General features: G+C 42.2%; 1 protein-coding gene across 2 annotated transcripts in view; it reads left to right on the top strand.

Moving 5' to 3' along the window:
- Positions 1-19,832, top strand: part of GALNT2 (polypeptide N-acetylgalactosaminyltransferase 2) — a 158,868-nt gene that overhangs the window by 70,123 nt on the left and 68,913 nt on the right. For both annotated transcript variants that reach the window (XR_013345681.1, XM_077813388.1), the window contains exon 2: positions 10,238-10,331. Coding sequence is in view for 1 of the 2 variants with exons in the window: in XM_077813388.1 (XP_077669514.1) it covers positions 10,238-10,331 (94 nt within the window). In the remaining variant the exon portion in view is untranslated. The remainder of the gene's footprint in view (positions 1-10,237; positions 10,332-19,832) is intronic.

Raw genomic sequence — 19,832 nt, 5'->3', positions numbered from 1 at the left:
GACATTTAATATACTCAGGGTTCTGGGCAGGCACGTACTGCCTGTACTGAAGCCTGCCCCGCCATGGCTTCACTGCTGTTTTTATATTAAAGCTCGTGTGGGTGTGCCAACATAGGTGCAATCACACCTTTTGAGTGCAGTATAGACATACCCTGAGCCCTGGTCAGGGTACACTACACTAAGAGGTCAGGTCGAATTTAGCAGCGTTAGATCAATTTAACCCTGCACCCGTCCACACGACAAAGCCATTTTTTTCGACTTAATGGGCTCTTAAAATCAATTTCTGTACTCCTCCCCGAGGAGGGGATTAGCTCTGAAATAGACATCGCCAGGTCGAATTTGGGTTAGCGGGGATGCAATTCCATGGTATTGGCCTCCGGGAGCTATCCCACAGTGTTCCATTGTGACTGCTCTGGACAGCACTCAACTCAGATGCGCTGGCATCCATGTAGATAGGAAAAGCCCCGCGAACTTTTGAATTTCATTTCCTGTTTGGCGAGCGTGGCAAGCTGATCAGCACAGGTGACCATGCAGATCTCATCAGCAGAGGTGACCATGGAATCCCAGGATCACAAAAGAGCTCCAGCATGGACCGACCGGGAGGTACTGGATCTGATCGCTGTATGGGGAGACGAATCCATGCTATCAGAACTCCGTTCGAAAAGACGAAATGCCAAAATATTTGAAAAAAATCTCCAAGGGCATGTAGGACAGAGGCTATCACAGGGACCCTCAGCAGTGCCGTGTGAAACTTAAGGAGCTCAGGCAAGCCTACCAAAAAACCCAAGAGGCAAACGCCCGCTCGGGGTCAGAGACCCAGACATGCCGCTTCTATGATGAGCTGCATACAATTCTAGGGGGTGCCCCTACAACTACCCCACACCTGTACGTGGACTCCTGCAAGGGAGTCTTACACAATAGGGATGAGGATTTTGGGGATGAGGAAGATGATAGTGCGCACCGGGCAAGCGGAGAAACCGTTCTCCCCGACAGCCAGGAACTGTGAATCACCCTGGAGACAGCACCCTCCTAACCCGGGCTCCCGGCCCTTGAAGGCAGAGAAGGCACCTCTGGTGAATGTACCTTTTTGTAAATATAATACACGATTTAAAAGCAAGTATGTTTTTAATGATTGATTTGCCCTGAAGACTTGGGATACATTCACGGTCAGTACAGCTACTGGAAAAGTCTGTTAACATGTCTGGGAATGGAGCAGAAATCCTTCAGGGACATCTCAATGAAGCTGTCCTGGAGGTATTCCCAAAGCCTTTGCAAAAGATTTTTGGGGAGGGCAGCGTTATTGCGTCCTCCATGGTAGGACACATTACCACATCAGGCCAGTAGCACATAGTCTGGAATCATTGCATAAGAAAGCATGGCAGCGTGTGGTCCCGGTGTTTGCTGGCTTTCAAGCAACATCCGTTCTTTATCTCTCTGTGTTATCCTCAGGAGAGTGATATCATTCAAGGTCACCTGGTTGAAATAGGGGAATTTTATTAAGAGGACATTCAGAGGTGGCTGTTCCTGCTGGGCTGTTTGCCTGTCGCTGAAAAGAAATCATCCCTGCTGTTAGCCATGCAGTGGGGGGGAGGGGTGAAGCGATCATCCCAGAGAATTGGTGGGGGGGATAGTTGGGTTTGTGCTGCATGTTAACCCGAAAACATCAGCCCCTTCTTTTAAATGGCCAATGTGTCTTTCAGTTTTACTCCCCCTTTTTTTCATCCCGCAGCTGCAAATGTTTCAATTCGTCCTAGAGGCTAGCGTAGATAAGAAGGCAAAAAAAAAAAAAGCACTCGCGATGAAATGTTTTCTGAGCTCATGTGGTCCACCCAAACTGAAAGAGCCCAGCAGAATGCGTGGAGGCAGACAATGGCAGAGTTTGGGAAAGCACAAAATGAACGCGAGGACAGGTGGCTGCGGCAACAGGAGAGGTGGCGGGATCAAGAGGAAAGGTGGCGGCAGCATGATAAGAGGAGGCAGGATGCAATGCTGAGGTTACTGGAGGATCAAACTGATATGCTCTGGCATATGGTTGAGGTGCAGGAAAGGCACAGACCACCACTGCAGCCCCTGTGTAACCAACCGCTCTCCTCCCCAAGTTCCGTAGCCTCCTCACCCAGATGCCCAAGAACGCGGGTGGCGGGGGGCCCTCCAGGCACCCAACCACTCCACCCCAGAGGACTGCCCAAGCAACAGAAGGCTGGCATTCAATAAGTTTTGAAGTGCAGTGTGGCCTTGTCCTCCCCCCCCCCCCCCCCCCCCCACCCGGTGCTTCCCTCCTCCCCCACCCCTCCCAGGCTACCTTAGCCAGTTTTCCATCTATTTGTGTGACGAATTAATAAAGAATGCGTGAATTTGAAACAACAATGACTTTATTGCCTCTGCAAGCGGTGATCGAAGGGGGGAGGGGAGGGGAGGGCAGGGCGGTTAGCTTACAGGGAATTAGAGTGAACCAAGGGAGTGAGTTTTCATTAAGGAGAAACAAACAGAACTGTCACACCATAGCCTGGTCAGTCATGAAACTGATTTTCAAAGCTTCTCTGATGCGCAGCATGCCCTGCTGTGCTCTTCTAAGCGCCCTGGTGTCTGGCTGCGCGTAATCGGTGGCCAGGCGATTTGCCTCAACTTCCCACCCCGCCATAAACGTCTCCCCCGTACTCTCACAGATATTGTGGAGCACACAGCAAGCAGTAATAACAATGGAAATATTGGTTTCTCTGAGGTCTGAGTCAGTAAATTGCGCCAATGCACTTTTAAACATCCAAATGCACATTCTGCCACCATTCTGCACTTGCTCAGCCTATAGTTGAAGAGCTCCTGACTACTGTCCAGGGTGCCTGTGTATGGCTTCATGAGCCATGGTATTAAGAGGTAGACTGTGTCCCCAAGAATAACTATAGGCATTTCAACATCCCCAACGGTTATTTTCTGGTCTGGGAAGTAAGTTCCTTGTTGCAGCTGTTCATACAGACCAGAGTTCCTGAAGATGCGAGCGACATGTACCTTTCCCGGCCATCCCACGTTGATGGTGAAATGTCCCTTGTGATCCACCAGTGCTTGCAGCACCATTGAAAAGTACCCCTTGCGGTTTATGTACTGGCTGCCTTGGTGGTCTGGTCCCAATATAGGGATATGCGTTCCGTCTGTCGCCCCACCACAGTTAGGGAATCCCATTGCAGCAAAGCCATCCACTATGACCTGCACATTTCCCAGAGTCACTACCCTTGATAGCAGCAGCTCAGTGATTGCATTGGCTACTTGGATCACAGCAGCCCCCACAGTAGATTTGCCCACTCCAAATTGGTTACCGACTGACAGGTAGCTGTCTGGCGTTGCAAGCTTCCAGAGGGCTATCGCCACTCGATTGTGAACAGTGAGGTCTGCTCTCATCTTGGTATTCTTGTGCTTCAGGGCAGGGGAAAGCAAGTCAAAGTTCCATGAAAGTGCACTTACGCACATGAAAGTTTTGCAGCCATTGGGAATCATCCCAGATCCGCAACACTTTGCGGTCCCACCAGTCTGTGGTTGTTTCACTGGCCCAGAATCAGCGTTCCATGGCATGAGCCTGCCCCATTGCCACCAGGATGGCCAAATTGCCAGGGCCTGTGCTTTGAGAGAAGTCTGTGTCCATGTTCTCATCGCTCTTGTCACTGCACTGCCATCGCCTCCTCGCCTTCTTTTGCAGGTTCTGGTTCTATATATACTGCATGATAATGCGCGAGGTGTTTACAATAACTGCCGCGGTGATCTGAGCGGGCTCCATGCTTGCTGTATGACATCTGTAGGAGAGCAGAGTTGCAGGGGAAGCGGTGGTTGGATGACGAGTTTTGCAGACCTACCGCACCGTCTGCTGTTAGGACACAACAGCTGAGCTGGCTGCACACTTGCCGTGGTATGGCGAGACCGAGAACAGCCGAGCAGAGTTGCAGCGGAAGTGGCCCTGGGAGACCACTAAGAGAACGGAGTGCCAGCGGAAGCAATGGATGATGACGGTCATTTCGAGGACCTGCAAGGTGGATTCATAGCATCAGGAGAGTAGAGTTGCAGCAGAAGCTTTGGATGACGCTGATGGTTTGCAGACCTACTGCACCGCTGCTGAAAGCAGTATGGCGCCCGCCTGGAAAAAAGGCGCGAAACGATTGTCTGCCGTTGCTTTCACGGAGGGAGGGGCGACTGATGATGTACCCAAAACCACCCACGACTGTGTTTGCCCTATCAGGCATTGGGAGCATAACCCAGAATTCCAATGGACGGCGGAGACTGCAGGAACTGTGGGATAGCTACCCACAGTGCACCGCTCCAAAAGTCGACGCTAGCCTCGGTACTGTGGACGCGCTCTGCCGACTTAATGCGCTTAGTGCACTAGTGTGGGGACACGCACAGTTGACTGTATAAAATCGCGTTCTAAAAAATCGACTTCCGTAAATTCGCCCTAATTTCGTAGTGTAGACGTACCCTGAGTGTCTAAGCAGCCACTGGAAATTGATTGCTGACCCCTTTAACTGAGATTATATGGCACTTGCTCAGTACTTGATTTGTAACTTGGCTTGTGCCCTGTCCTCTAAAATTTAGGGATGCCTGTAATAGGTCACTGCCTACACAAAGTCTGAATTACATATAAATTAAAAAAAATGCATATATCCAGACACTAAAATTCATATTGTTTTGTCTGTTTAGTAAGTCTTAAGTGACTTCCTGCTAAAACTTAATTTGTCAATGATTTCTTAATTTTTATTGTGACAACCCATAGCTAGAACATGCGTTTGCTTTGGATAATTTTAATATTTTGTATTCAGAGTGGTGGCTGTGTTTAGGGACTTTAAATTTTTATAATACCATTCAATCATAGAGTGTGTCTACATTTCAATTAAAAACCTGCAGCTGGCTTGTGTCTGCTGTCTCGTGCTCTCAGGGCTCAGGTAAGGGACTGTTTTAATTGCAGCGTAGACATTCAGGCTCAGGCTTTAAGACTCTGCAAAGTGAGAAGGTCTTGGAGCTTGGGCTGCTGGCCAAGTCCAAATGTCTACACTACAATTAAACAGCCCCATGGTCCAAGCCTGCTGGCACAGGCTGGCTGTGGGTATCTAGTTGCAGTTTAGACATACCCGTGGTGTCAGTTAGTGGATGTTTTACATTTTATTTCTAACACCTTGTTACAGACGTGCATCCTGTTGTGATTTATGACAGAGTTATAATTCTGAAATATTAGTAAACGGAGGAGTGTTATGGTTGCTGTTGAAGGAGCTGTCCCAATGCAAAGTATTTTATCCAGTCTCCTGATTCTGGGATTGCTGTTTCTGAACTCCTATGGGTGTCTAATCACAAGCACCACTGTAATCATGTCTGTAGCTATCACATTGAAAACCTTTGTTTGTAGAAAATCATGTAGAAAGACTTTCTATATTCTAACTTTTGGTAGGAAAATATATATAGGAATATATATATGGTGAGAAACAAATGATGTAACTTGGACCTGTGGAATAGGGCTTTTGGCTAAACAGTCCTTGGGTTCTGTTTCTGGTTATCTTATTTGTCACCTGTTTTTGTATGTATTTGGAATGCCTCTTGCTAAGCAATTCTTTACAGGGGGATTTAGAACATACAGCACATGTAGAATAAGAGCTATAGGTTTCCTATTCAGTGCTTATAAAAGAGCCATTCTCTGCAGTTACTAATAAATATAGAAGCCACTCTAAAGTCTGAAAAGTAGCTAGACAGACCTTTCTTTTGTTACACTGTTATCATGCTACTAACAATTTGCAAACATTAGTGCTCACAGTCACTATGTCCTTGACCCTCTTTTTTTTTTCCTGTGGAGGTGTGTGGCATTCGCAAAAAGAAAAGGAGTACTTGTGGCACCTTAGAGACTAACCAATTTATTTGAGCATAAGATTTCGTGAGCTTATGCTCAAATAAATTGGTTAGTCTCTAAGGTGCCACAAGTACTCCTTTTCTTTTTACGAATACAGACTAACACGGCTGTTACAATTCCACACATGTTTCAGAGTATTTTTCCTACTGAAGCTGTCTTGGCACACTCACGGTAGTATCGGATAACTCCAGGTTCTTGTGAATCAAACAGATTTATGATTAATTTATTAGATTTTTCCAAGTCCAATGTATCTGATACCTCAATATAAATAGCTTCTGTTGCTGAGCCTGCACTTGCCATAGAAATATGTGCCTATGCATATCTGTTTGCATAGACACAGTCAAATTAATTTGAGAATAAATGAGTGCTTTGACCACTGTTTGTAAAAGACAAACGACTTATTGCAGGAAATGTGTCTTAGTTCGTATCTCAGTTTTTCTTTTCAGGGTTGGAGAGGTAATAGAATCATGGATTTTCATTTGTGTGTAAACAGCTGTGTTCCAGATATTTTGGGAGGTAGCTTATTTCTGTAGCCTGCTAATAGTACAGACCAATAGGTGTTCCTTCTCCCCACCAATCAGCTGGGCAGGAAATGGCCACTGAAAATTCAGATCTTCTACCTCACTGAGACCAGGTCTCCCTACTTCTTTTATTATTGACATCCACTGAGCCAGTTGCTAACCTGCACTTAAAAATCCTGCATGCATTGACTGACCAGCATGTCTGATGTGAGCTTGTAAATAAGAACTGGCCTTTCACTTTAGTTTCCTTAAATGTCACCAAATGCCAGAAGGAAGGCATGAATGATTTGCACACCCAGCCTGCTGTTTTCTGCACCATTAAATCGATATAACTCTTTACCTTAGCATTGAGTATGAATACGAATAGTAATCTGTTAAAATACTCTCCTATGGCAAGCATAGCTATACCTGCAGTATCTTGCGCTTACCACTGAATGCCATTCCACTGAAAGAGTCTGACATAAATATGTATGGCTATAGATACTGAAGGGGAAGAATGTCCTAGTCAATTAGTCTAAGTTGTTATAGCTCTCTAACATTTTGCTCTAGGCTTCAACATGTGGGACTTGGTACATACACTTATATTTTGTAAAAACATTCTTCACCTTTGGACATGGTTCTCCTAGTCACTGCTCTTGTGATAGTTTTACAAATTTTAGAGTTGTTGGCAACTGTAGTAATATTATGGTGCATTAGTAATCAAGTCCAGGTAATCGGCCTTTGTTTTGAAGGGAGGCTTGATACCAAGGAGTTTGCTTTGCCAGGGAAAGCAAACTGATCGCCAACTTAACCTAAATCAGAATCACAAAAAAAGGTTAATTTAAAGCTGATTTCTAGGCAAAACTTGGTAGAGTTACGTTTGCTAAGGAACATAATGTTTAAAAAGGGGGGAAATGATGTCTTTAAAAGTAAGAAAATAAACCATTCCAGGAAGGTGGATACACTGTTAATAACTTCTAATTGTGCAGACATACAGTTATCAGATTACATACTTCACAAACAGAATTTAGCTCTGCCCATCTGTTAATTTCAGGAAAGCTGAAAGAAGGAAATTGATGGAAGAGGAGCTTCCAAACATGAGTGAGAAGCCAGGGGCAGAGGAAGCTAGCCTTTAAGTGAAACCACACATGAGTGCAGAAGGAAGCCAAGGGTATTGACTATGAGGCAAGGGCTTTCTGATGGTTTACTTACCAGCAATAATGAATCATTGTTTCAGAACTACATATCTGATTTCCGGGAATAAATATTCCTGAACTGCACAGACCAGTTATGTGCTTTGGATAACTAATATTCTGCCCATCCATAATTCTCCCATAATTTCAGTTGGATTAAGTATTCACTTCCTGTGCTAATCTCTCATGCACTGTTTTCACACCTGTCACATTCTACCCATGAAGTTCAGTGAAGTAATTCCTGTATATACTTTGTAAACCATTTTGAGATTAAAGTTGTCAGGGTAAATGTTCTCTATTCAGGCTAACAGTGCCAAGTGTGTATCTGAGATTGAGTGGTTTTGCGTGTTCCTTGTACAAGGCAGACTAATGGGTTTTTCTGTTATAACTAGTTACCTCTTTAAGATTTAAGAATTTAAGATTATATAATAAAGCTACCTATGTGAAAGTAGGACCCATGTATTTTTGTGATGCCATGGAATGTACTGCAGAATCCACTCCTTACTGCAGAGTTGTACTATAGAAACTAAAACTTTCTAGCTCTCATGGCTGTAAAGAAAATCTACCTGATCTGAACAAAAGTGTGAGGTTTCCCTGAGGCAGCAAACTACTTGAAAAGTATTGAACTGTATCATTCATCTGAGATTTAAATTCTAAAACCTAAAGATGACCATTTAAATATCAACTTCATTATGTCACTGCTGATCTTTATCAGGTATATGGAGTTAACACGTTTATCTCACAGCCTCCAACTGTCTGCCATGCCTTTTTGGATGCTGAAACCTACAAATATCTCCTACCCAGCTTTTCTGTTACAGCTTCTTTGATGCAGTTGTACGTTGTCAGTACAAATGTTTGTGGCACACTGAACTTGAATGAAGCTGGACCAGATTTTCCAGTCTGCTGCACCATAGTGCTGTAAAAACAAGCCTCTTGCTGTAGAATATAGCTTACCACAAAGTATGTGACTCTTGTAAATGGCCAAGGAATTCTGAATAATCAAATTTCTGATAAGCATTATTTACTCCAGTCTGTTCTGAATCTATAAAATCTCAGTTCGGACTTGCAGCTTTTTTCAGTATTTGCATGGGTAGTGGCTGTTTAAAAAACAGCATCAAAAAGCCTTCTAAAAATATACTTATGCTTAAGCAGCAATGCATGTAAACTTTGCACACAAAGTACTTAATTTTGAATTTGGCACTGGTAAACTACAGTGAGTGGGAGCTTTAGAAATGCTTTGACAGATGTGTACTCTGAATTTTCATGAAAGGATAGGATATTTCTCCTTTATAGGGACACAAAATTGAAATCTAGACAGTATTGAGCGACAAGTAGTTTCACCAACTACACCTGCCCTTGAGTTCCCTTACAAATTTTTACTATTTTATAGCTAATGTCAATGTCTGCCTTCCAACATCGTTCAGATCAAATATATTCTGTTAACAAGTGTTTCAGCTGCCCTTGCTTGCTCAGCTTTGACTCTGTGTGTCAAGCTTGGTTCATTCCTTCTCACATGCCACCATCAATATTAAAGATTCTGCAGGGCAAATCCTGCCCTTAGTGGGTTTTCACAGGGGAAACTGACTCTGTAATTGAGACTTAGCAAATAACTGTAATGCAGGAGAAGGAATAGAATCTTCCTTAATTGTGTTGACTCTGCAGGGCTAATAGGAGCAGCTGACTGAATAAGTAGAGTGCAGATGTGTAGAATAAAGGCTTTTCCATAGTCACTTCATAGTAAAACCTCACTGTCGTAATATACCTAATTACCAAATATAGTCTTTTAAAATAAATGCTTTCTGTTATCCCACTTTCTCTTCCAACTTGATTCTGTGATGTATCCTAATGCTGAATTGATACCAGTTGTTTGTATGGTAACATGAACACATGATTATGAGTTCTCTGTGTGATGAAGCAGGAAGAAAAATGGGGCTGTTAGTGAACTTTCATCCTGTATTTATCAATATCTTTACTGGAATTCAAAAAGACTGATAGTTGCTTTTTCACTAAATGTTAGCATTTTTCACTATTACTATAGTCAGAAATCCAGTGGAACTATTATTTGAAAATCTGCTATCAGCATGGGTTCTGCCAAAATGGGTGCCTGTAAAGGGCAACTTGCTATGGCCCTTTCAAAAGTTTTTGTATTGGAAAGCCACTTCCCAGAATATGATGAAAATTAATAACTTAGCTATGTAGTATTTAGCTTTTATTATAAATATTCAAGTAATAGTGCTCTGAATGTGCAAACTGCTGGACATACACTATTTAGCTTTTGTTTTAGTCACACTTTGCCATCACGATTCTTTGTGAAACAAACTTCAGTATCACAGATTACATTTAGGTTCACATTTCCTAATAAATTTTCTATTTGAGAGCAAGATATTTCTTCCACTAAGTAGTTGCCACATATGTTAAATGTTTGATCCAGTGTCTAGAACCCTGTTTTATTTTCCTATTTTTGGAAAAATTGGGGAATTTGCCATTCTCTCCCTTGGTGCCTAAAACAAATCTCTTGAGGTTTTTTATACCCTTAAAAGGGTCTAAAGGCCATGTTAGTGTCAAAGAGTAAAAGTGACTAGTCATCCCTTTTGAAAATACAGAAAATTAATATAAATTAATCATACCAATTTAAGAAATGGTTTTAAGGTTTTTTTTTGTTTGATTTTCAGGAGGACCCAAATGACATTGATGCACTAAAAAAGAAAGACCCTCGCAGTAACAATGGGGAAGACAAAGCACAAAATGTGGAGACCCTACCTCCAGGTATTGCAGTAATGTTTGTTGCCAAAGTAAAAAATCCAAAACTATGAGAAGCTGGGGCTGTGAATTTTTCTGATAGAGGCTTTTACCCAGGAAGGGAGAGAATTATTATGCAAAATGTGGATTTGCTTTAATTCTGAAAACTTCAACTTTCTGAACTGTAGCCCACCTTGCGAGTAAAAATACCTATTTTGCTGAGGCTTGGTCCTAAAATACTCTATCTACATTTGATCCATGCCTGCTCATGCTATAAGCTGTTCCCTGCATACAGATTCATTTGTTGGAAGAAGGCTCTTGAACAAGAGGTGCTCCAGTTCTCTCCACTGGTGGGACTGGCAGGTGGTATGCACTCCCCATTGGAAAGTGATACTTGACACATGAGCCCAGTGTTGAATCTTCAATCAGGAGCAGGTCATTTTAGCTACAAATTGAAAAACAAAACAAAACAGGCTTTTCTGATAGAGATTGTTTCTTTTGTGTAACAGCCTGTCTAGGCCAGGGGTGGCCAACCTGAGCCTGAGAAGAAGCCAGAATTTACCAATGTACATAGCCAAGGAGCCACAGTAATACATCAGCAGCCCCACATCAGCCAACCCCCCTGGCTCCCAGTGCCTCCTGCCCACTGGCAGCTCCGTTGATCAGCACTTCCCTCTCCATCCCTCCCTGCACCTCCCGATCAGCTGTTTTGTGGCCTGCAGGAGGCGGGGGGGCGAACAAGGACACGGCAGGCTCAGGGGAGAGAAGAGGTGGAGTGGGGACAGGGCCTGTGGCAGAGCCAGGGGTTGAGCAGTGAGTACCCTCCAGCACCTTGGAAAGTTGGCACCTGTAGCTCCAGCCCTGGAGTCGATGCCTATACAAGGAGCTGCATATTAACTTCTGAAGAGCCGCATGTAGCTCCGGAGCGACATGTTGGCCACCCCTGGTCTAGGCTAATGTATGGGCTATAAGCTTTATGTGCTCCAAAGCAAAGTGACATCTTTTCCCACTCATATCTGACATTCTCTAGCATATAACGTATGAATGGAGCAAGGAGTCCATTGTCTTTATTTAAGAGGAACAGGGACATTTCCTGAGGTATGAGCTAGGAAAGCCTCAGTTGACCGTGGGATGTGCTCATTTATGTATTTATCAATATAGGTTTGTTCCTCTTCCTAATACTCCTGTTGCTGTAAAACTGCTGTTTTGCAGCAGTGGTAAATATGCACAGGTAGAATTAAAGTACCAAGGAGTAAAAAAGCTAATAACTCATTAGAATGGTCTCCGATGCCTAGCACTTGAAGAACAAGTGTATCTTGCAAAGGAGATTACTTTCTACCAGATGGTTCCACAATATATTTTCTCTCATTGATCTTCTGTACATATCCAGATGCTTCGTTGGGAGCAATTATAACCCAAACATCTGGACTAGTATAGATGATCTTGAAGAAAATTAACAACCTAGGAGAATTTTCCTCTGTGCTTTAAGCAGGATTTGCTATAATTTCCAGCATGTTTTTGTTTTGTAATCTTAAAATCTGGTGCAGCATAAACTATTTAAATTAATGGTTTTTCCACCCTATGGTCTTTGGCCCAGCTTGTCTTAGTCACTTAAGGAAATATAATTGTTATGAACATTTATTGTCTAGCAAAATATATATATTTGAGTATTATGCACACCACAGATTAGAAATTAAATTTTTTTAACAATTTATTTTCCAGTTTATCCATGTGCGTAAACGCTTGGTGATAATTCAGTTAGTTTGGTTTCTAGCAGTCATTTTTCTGTACAGGTTTTTCCTTAACAGGCCTCTTTGCAAATATGTTTAATACCTCTCAGTTTTACTGTAGTTTAGCTTTTCTTGTGACTTTTAGCTACAGCTCTTCATTTGTAGGGATTGGGCTACTTAATCATGGTTTAGGGCAATGGTCTTCAAAGTATGAGGCATACCCCCCCAGGAGGTGTAGTGGGGGCAGGGAGGGAGCATCACCCAGCCCTGCCCTGTCCCATCCCCAGCTTTGCTCCGGCCCCAGCCCTTGGCTCCCACTCTCAGCCCCTGGCAAAAGTTTGGGCACCACTGGTTTAGGGGTTCCAGGCATATATCAAATGCTTTTCGCTTTCCTCCTGAGTAGGTGAGACCTTTCCATTGGTCATAGGGCGAAGACACAGGTGTTGGGATGGGTATGGGGAAAACATGGAAAGGGAGGATATAGAGGTTTGTCCTAAAGATAGTAAGGGAGAGTTCAGGAGCTGGAGAATATGGAGTCAGGAATGAGACCAGATGCCAGAATGTTCAGAAAGGAGGTCTGTTGACCAGTCTCTCCTACCTGAGTAAGAATGATGAATAAGAATCAACATACTCTGGCAGAATACACAGCGCTCAAAGAATATATTGTCATAGGATTATACTCTTAAAATAGTATGAGCATTTTTAATGAGTGATGCACATAATGTTGTGAATACACAGTTATGGGATCTTGAATCCAGACTTCTGCAAGCTTTGTGCAACTTTTTTAATGGAAGTGGTTAGGCTTCAGCTATTTGCCTTTTTCCTTTTTTTCTCTCTTTGGCTCACTATTCCCTTCCTGCTTTTCAGTTGAGGTTTCGGAGAGGTGCTGCTTGTTTCGGCCTTCCGCAACATTGTATTTCCAGAGCTCCAAGGAAAGCAAGGAATTGTTTTCTGAGAGCTCAGTGCACAAATATTTTAAAAAGTAGAACTTGGGAGTCAGTCTTTATACAAAGCCATTAACATTTTAAAGGTAAATTGACATTTTACCATCAAAAACTCTATTCATGGTGCTGTGTTCAGGGGTTCTCCCAACAAATTTTTAGGTGGCCTCAAAGTGTGGCCACCAACTCTTGCTGGTGGCTGCTGACAATTTTTCCTAAAATACTTAAGTTTAGGAAAAACAAATAAATATGCATGCATACATGTCCAAATCATTGTAATTTATTTATACAGGTTTTTTTTGCAGACTTGATAATTAAAAATTAATATACAGTTGTCTGTTCTTTACTGGCCTAAACAGAATAGAAACACAAATAAGGTGCTTTGCATGTTTTGCTTTTTTGGTAGTGTTTTTTTAGACTTGCTAGCTAGTAAGTCTGTTGCTGTGAAAAGTGGTATTTGTATATTTGTTAATATCACCTTTCAAGCAGACCTACTCAGCCCCGGCAAGCTGGGGGACAAATTAAGCCTTGGATGGGGAGGTGAGTAGGGGGTCATGGGAGGAGATAGATGGGAGGCAACTGGGGTGATGGGGGTGTCAGGGCAGAAGCCTAGAGTCCTGCTGCATGGATGGGGACTGGAAGAGACAGCGGGAGCCAGGGGTGATGTGTGGGGGATGAGCCCAGAGCTGAAGCCGGAGAGCTTGCGGCTGGGGGATGGAGCCTGCTGCTGCAGGGACCAGCCCCTGCTGGTGGCCCTGGGGGAGGGGCTGCTGCTTTGTCTTCTCCCCCCCACCCCCACATTGCCTAGGAGGCTGTGGCTGCAAGAAAAAACCATGGTTGCTGCATGGAGCCATGGTGGCCGTATTTGAGAAATGCTGTCCTAAATCATTTGATACATCACTGCATCTTCAACACCGTAGGGAGCTAAATTCCCATACTGTGAAGTGGTGGTATCAGCTTTAGCAGGGGTAAAGCAAAACCCTGACTGCTTGTCATGACAGATTACTAAAGAAGAGATTTATTTCCAGCTCATACGTATTAGTATCAATCTTTAATTGTATTAAATTAACCATTTGTGATTATACATTTTAATTAAAAGCATTGCATTTCCCTTGTTGAGTAAAGGAGTTATTAACTACACCTTCGAACCTGATAGTACAATTTTTATAAAGGACGTATAAAAATAATATTGAGACTCCGAGATTAAAACTAATCAAGGAACCTTCCCTATTTTAATTACTTACTTTAAAAAAATTTCTGGCTCTCTTCCCAGTACAGGTTACTCCATTTTAGACTAGAGTAACATTAAAAGTATTTTAAATGGTCCTTCTTGGAGAGGATTTAAATGTTACTGCACAACTGAAATGACATTCCAGTTCTCTTCCGCTCCATCTCTTTGATAACAAACACAGTCTAGCAGTTACTGACATCCACATTAAGGTAACTATACAATATATCCCACTGGTATTGACCTATGTTTAGTTGTAAAACTAGGTCCAAAAAGTGAGCTCCTAATCCCCATATCACCTGTGGCTGCTGCTTGGGTTGAGGATTTCCTGAGTAGCTCACCTGCTATTCTTTCCCACCTTCAACCCCCTCTTTCCTTTACATATCCCCCATATGCTGTTCCTGCTGGGGTCTTGCTCCCCATCCTACACAACTATGCCTACTGCTGGAGTTTCACCTGTTCCCTTCCTTCACATACAAGTTCATCTGCTCGGTCATCTCTTCTCTACCAGTTCAGTTAATTTATTCTGTGGCCCATTTCCTTCTCCCTTTTCCCCTCAGATCTCCTCTGTTCTTTTTCCTCCAGGTTCATTCTGTAGGCCAGGGATGGCCAAAGCATGATATGTTCAGCTTCCCCTTCTGTCCCTGGCCAAAGCTAGTGCAAGTACTCTAGAGTCATCTCTGCCAACCTTCTACAACTTGGAAATTCCCCAATCTCCAGTTGCTTTATTACAGCAACTCTGTACCTTTTTTGCTGCTGCCACCCAGGATCTGGCCCTAAGTCTTGAGTTAGGGAAAAGGAAGCAGAAGTAGAAGTGAAGATCCTTTTAAAGTAGATAGCTCTAATTTAGAGAGGGAAGACAACATAGAGACGACTGTTTCTAAGTAGAACTCTTTTCAAACTTTTTTAGGCGTCATCTGCTTTTTAAAATAAATGAATATGCTTTCATAAATTCTAAAGCTACTGTCACTAGCGCTTACAAATAAAATGTGAAACAAAACATTTGAAAATTCTTTTACTTACCTGTCAACCCAAATTTAGGCTTTTGAGTTTCCTTAGGTGACTGCATCACTAATGCCTAAAGCAGTGCAAGTCTCTACTGCTCTCTGGGACATTGTTAGTGATTAGGAATATGGTTTTTCTTTTTCTTTTTCTTTTTTTTTTTTCTTTCAGTCTTGTTGGATACTAACTTCCTGTCCTGAAACTTAATCTGATATCCTATATGAATCAGAACCACAATTTTTGGGGAAAATTTTAACAGTGAGTGTCTAATAAGCTAAATCAAAACTACACTGTATAGCACATACTCTACAAAGTTTAGGAAACATGTTCTATCAATATCGCATCAGGTAAAATATAAGCTAAATATTTAATGTATTTGTACCTGTCTTTTAATGCAATTTGACAGTTGGAAACAGACCCCACTCTCCAAGCCGCCAATAAATGCTCACCAGTAGCTCTGAAAAATGAGTTCCCCAGTAGTAAAAAGAAAAGGAGTACTTGTGGCACCTTAAAGACTAACCAATTTATTTGAGCATAAGCTTTCGTGAGCTACAGCTCACTTCATCGGATGCTGTAGCTCACGAAAGCTTATGCTCAAATAAATTGGTTAGTCTCTAAGGTGCCACAAGTCCTCCTTTCCTTTTTGCGAATACAGACTAACACGGCTGTTACTCTGAAACCTTCCCCAGTAGTGCGTGTATACTGGGAAACAAAGCAGATAACATATAAAAATACATGATCAGTTGCTGGAAAAGGCTGATTAATCGAGCCTTTAATCTTAAAACTTAATTATTAGTAAATTGTCAAACACTACCCTCTTTACAGCTTCAGAGACAATATCCTTGTTTTTGCTGAGCCACATTTTAATTTCCCTTTGCACACTTACAATTTACAGTAGTTCACTTGAACTGTTGTAGTTTATAACCATGCAATGCCACATGAGCAATTCTAGCTGATGTAAACCTGTCTTATGAGAACACTTGCATTGGTCCCTCCAACTGCTGCCGTACCAGAGCATTGTAGGTACGCATTCCACAGTTGTCAGTGCAAGTCCCTGAAGCAGGGGTTGGTGGGAATACCATTTCACTATTGAAGAGGTGCTGTAACTATTTTAAAAAGTGATTCATATGCATTAACATTTTTAATGTATACAGTAGTATGTATTTTGTAAAATTAAATGTCAGTATTACATTAAAATAGCCTTTATTTTTTAATCCAGAAAAGCTTTAGGATTGAATGCATTGCACTTTATAAAATGGAAAACTATTATTTGATGCATATTTGAAGTTACTGTAGTTCAATATGAATCATCAGGCGTATAGGTGATTGTCACAGTTTTGGGCTAACTAAATCTTTGACCTCTGTGGTCTGCTCAAGGAATCCCCTCTCAGGCCTCTAGCCATCACCATTCTCTGAGCAGGGACACATATCCCTCTCCCTCTTAACCCAGGGGGTTTAGACTTGCAGCCCCCTTGTTTATCTCCACAAGTCTGAGTCCAACACCTGCTTGTTGCTTTCTCTTCCAGGGCTTTGACCAGTGTATGCCAGTAGTTCCAAGTAGTCAAACAGCTCTTTCAGAGCAGAGTACATTTATTTTAGGATAAAAAACCTTGAAAACATGTAAAACAATAAGAGGATTAAATGCCTGTTAAGTTCACCAGAAGCCCCCACCCCTGCCATCAGTTCTTACAGGAATTGGAATCCCTGATAAGTTCCAAAGTCTTTCAGATTTTTCAGTCAGGCTTTGCCTCTCTTGGTTATCTGGTCATGTCCATTTGTAGCCCAAGAAGCCCCTTATGTCAATTCAAACTCTGTTTTTATATCCAAACCCTCCTGTTTTTAGTTTCAAAGTCTCCTGAAACATGTACAACCAGTCACTGTCCCTTTCCCCAGGTGGTCAGGCGTCAAACACTGGGTATCTGCATAACCAGCCTTGGGATTTTGCGTTGATCATCCATCGTGATTCCACAGGGAAACCACCCGGTGAGCCACGAACAGACAAATACTTAGAACATTCACAGACCTTTGTATCATGCGTGCCCATATCACCTGGTCTATCTCAATATAATAGTCTCTGACTTTTTTCATGCTTTCAAGGGCTCACTCAAATATACAGATAACATTCCTAATGTTAGATACAGAGGTCTCGAGATATACCTGTTTGCCATATCTCTCACAGTGATATTGCACATATTGTTTACTGGAGTGCTTGCAGGGGTATTGTGGAACACTGCTAGGAAAATCAGCTCCCATGGTAGAGCTGCAGCATTAGCACTAATGGTATATGCTGTCTCTGCAAAAGTGCTGAGTGACTTGGGGCAGGAGAAGTGATAAGCCTTGTTTCAAATAGGAGCAATTGTGCATTATTGCAAACTGTTGTGTGAAGATGTTGCAAGTGTTTGCAATGTCAGAATTCTCAAGTGTAGAATTGACTTCAAAGGGTAGATCCCTGAAAATGTCCTGAGAGAAATTTTGGAAGACTCATAGAAGTTTCTTTTTACCACTCTTAAGGTTGGGCTTTGACAGCTACAAAGTGTTCCCTCTGTTGCATTTTCACTAATTGGAAGCTGAAAATCTGTTTTTCTACCCATAGTGCTGTAGTCTCCCCTCTTGCTCGCTTCACAGGTGCTAAATAAATGTTTTTCAGTCTGTTACATTTTGGTCTCTCTGGTTCTGGCTTTTCTGCATATTTTCTTCAGCATCTTTTGGGAGGTAAATTCATTTGTAGGAGGTGTTCAATCTGAACTAATTGAATAGCTCTTAAACCTGTAATTCAAAATATAGGAATCTATGTTCTTTCTCTGTGACTAGACTGTCTTAAAATATTTACTTCCCATGGCTCCTCTGCTTTTCACTAGTACTTGCTGTTCAGGTAAACTGTCAGTATTTGAACTCCAAACACCACCACTACAGGCTTGGTCAGAACTAACTTCATTCATCAGCTCCTCAGATGGCTCAAACTCTAGAGAATCTCAAATCTACTCAGTGATTTTCTTTTCAGTAAACTGTTTCCATTCTTGATGGATTTTTGTCTCACACAGTATTTTGGTATCAGTCTTATTTTCCAGCAGAAATTCCAAGTGGAATTCTGGTTGGCTATATCTTCAGTTAGTTGTGTAACAGACAGTCCTAACTCACTTTGCACACTGTGCAAATTGGCAACAGTAAAGGTGTATTTGAAATGTCTGACCAATCTCTGGCTGCCCTAATGAATGCCTGTTAGGCCACATCTACACTACCCGCTGGATCAGCGGGTAGCGATCGATCTATCGGGGATCGATTTATCATGTCTAGTGTAGACGTGATAAATCGATCCCAGATCACTCTGCTGTCGACTCCGGAACTCGACCAGGATGAGAGGCGGAAGCAGAGTCGACGGGGGAACGATGGCCGTCGATCTCGCGCCGCGAGGACGCGAAGTAAGTGATTCTAAGTCTATCTAGGATATGTCGACTTCAGCTATGCTATTCTAGTAGCTGAAGTTGCATAGCTTAGATGGATTTCTTCCCTCTCCCCCCCCCCCCCCTCCCCCAGTGTAGACCAGGCCATATACTAGTACACCCGTGAAGCAGAGCAACAGGTTATAGGTAAAGTATCCTAAGGTATATGCTTTATTTGCCTAAAAACTTTTGTTAGCATCCATGGGGTGCTCCAAGAGAATGACACACTCTCTGCCAATCTGCCACTTACTGGACTTTCCCAAAAATACCTCTGAAATGACAGTTCCCCGTGTTGCTTTTGAAAAACTCCCAGTGAAGCGTAACTTCTTGTGAACATGTTAATTATCAAACATACTGACCCCAAGAGAGTGTTGCTTTGTGTCATCATTTGTTTGGTGTCAGCAGCATGCTTGGTGTTACACAGCAACTTTAATATGGTGCCTTCAAGAACACTTCGCAGTAAAATAGCAATTAGTTGTTAGGGGTAACACTAGTTGTGCTCAAGTGGTTTTGAGTCAGAAAGCATAAATCCTGTACCATTGCAATAGGTTGGCTGTCAGTGGCCATATAAGGAAGGTTAATTTATTTTAAAATAAAAATTAAGAACAGAGAATTTACCATTTTTTTTCTAGATGCAAACCAAGCTTCTGGTGTATATCACAAGATCAGTAATTTTATGAAAGTGTTCATCCTCTCAGAAGAGAACATTGCTTTATCTTAATTCCTTACTGCAATGTTAGAAGAAGCAGGCTTCGGATAAAGCATACATCTCCATAAGCATGCCAGTACTGTATTACCAGGGATCGCATAGTGTGCTCCTTAGTAAAGAGTTAACCTGCTCATGACAAAACCTAAAAGCTACAAAGTGTTCCAACTAGTTCATGTATTTCATATCAGAAAGTGGTCAAGTGTCCTAACTATTGGTAGCATTTATGTCTTACAAAATAACTTATAAAATTTACTTTTAACCAAGTTTATGAAGAACAAACCTTTAGAGCATGGAGATACAAATCATTATTTTTTAAATATGAGACTGGCTAAATTAAACCAGAGAGGTTTGGTTTAGTGAAGTTAATTGAAATCTAAACTGGAAAAATTAAGTGTCTTTCTTGGGGTGTAAATCTGTGCTTGAATGATCAGCTGCCTGATGTGGAAATGCCCTTTTAAAGTGGAACATATGGTTCCTG

This window comes from Eretmochelys imbricata, chromosome 3 (genome assembly GCF_965152235.1).
Source record: "Eretmochelys imbricata isolate rEreImb1 chromosome 3, rEreImb1.hap1, whole genome shotgun sequence".
In the NCBI taxonomy this organism is placed as follows: domain Eukaryota; kingdom Metazoa; phylum Chordata; order Testudines; family Cheloniidae; genus Eretmochelys; species Eretmochelys imbricata.
This window is presented reverse-complemented; position numbering and strand designations above follow the sequence as displayed.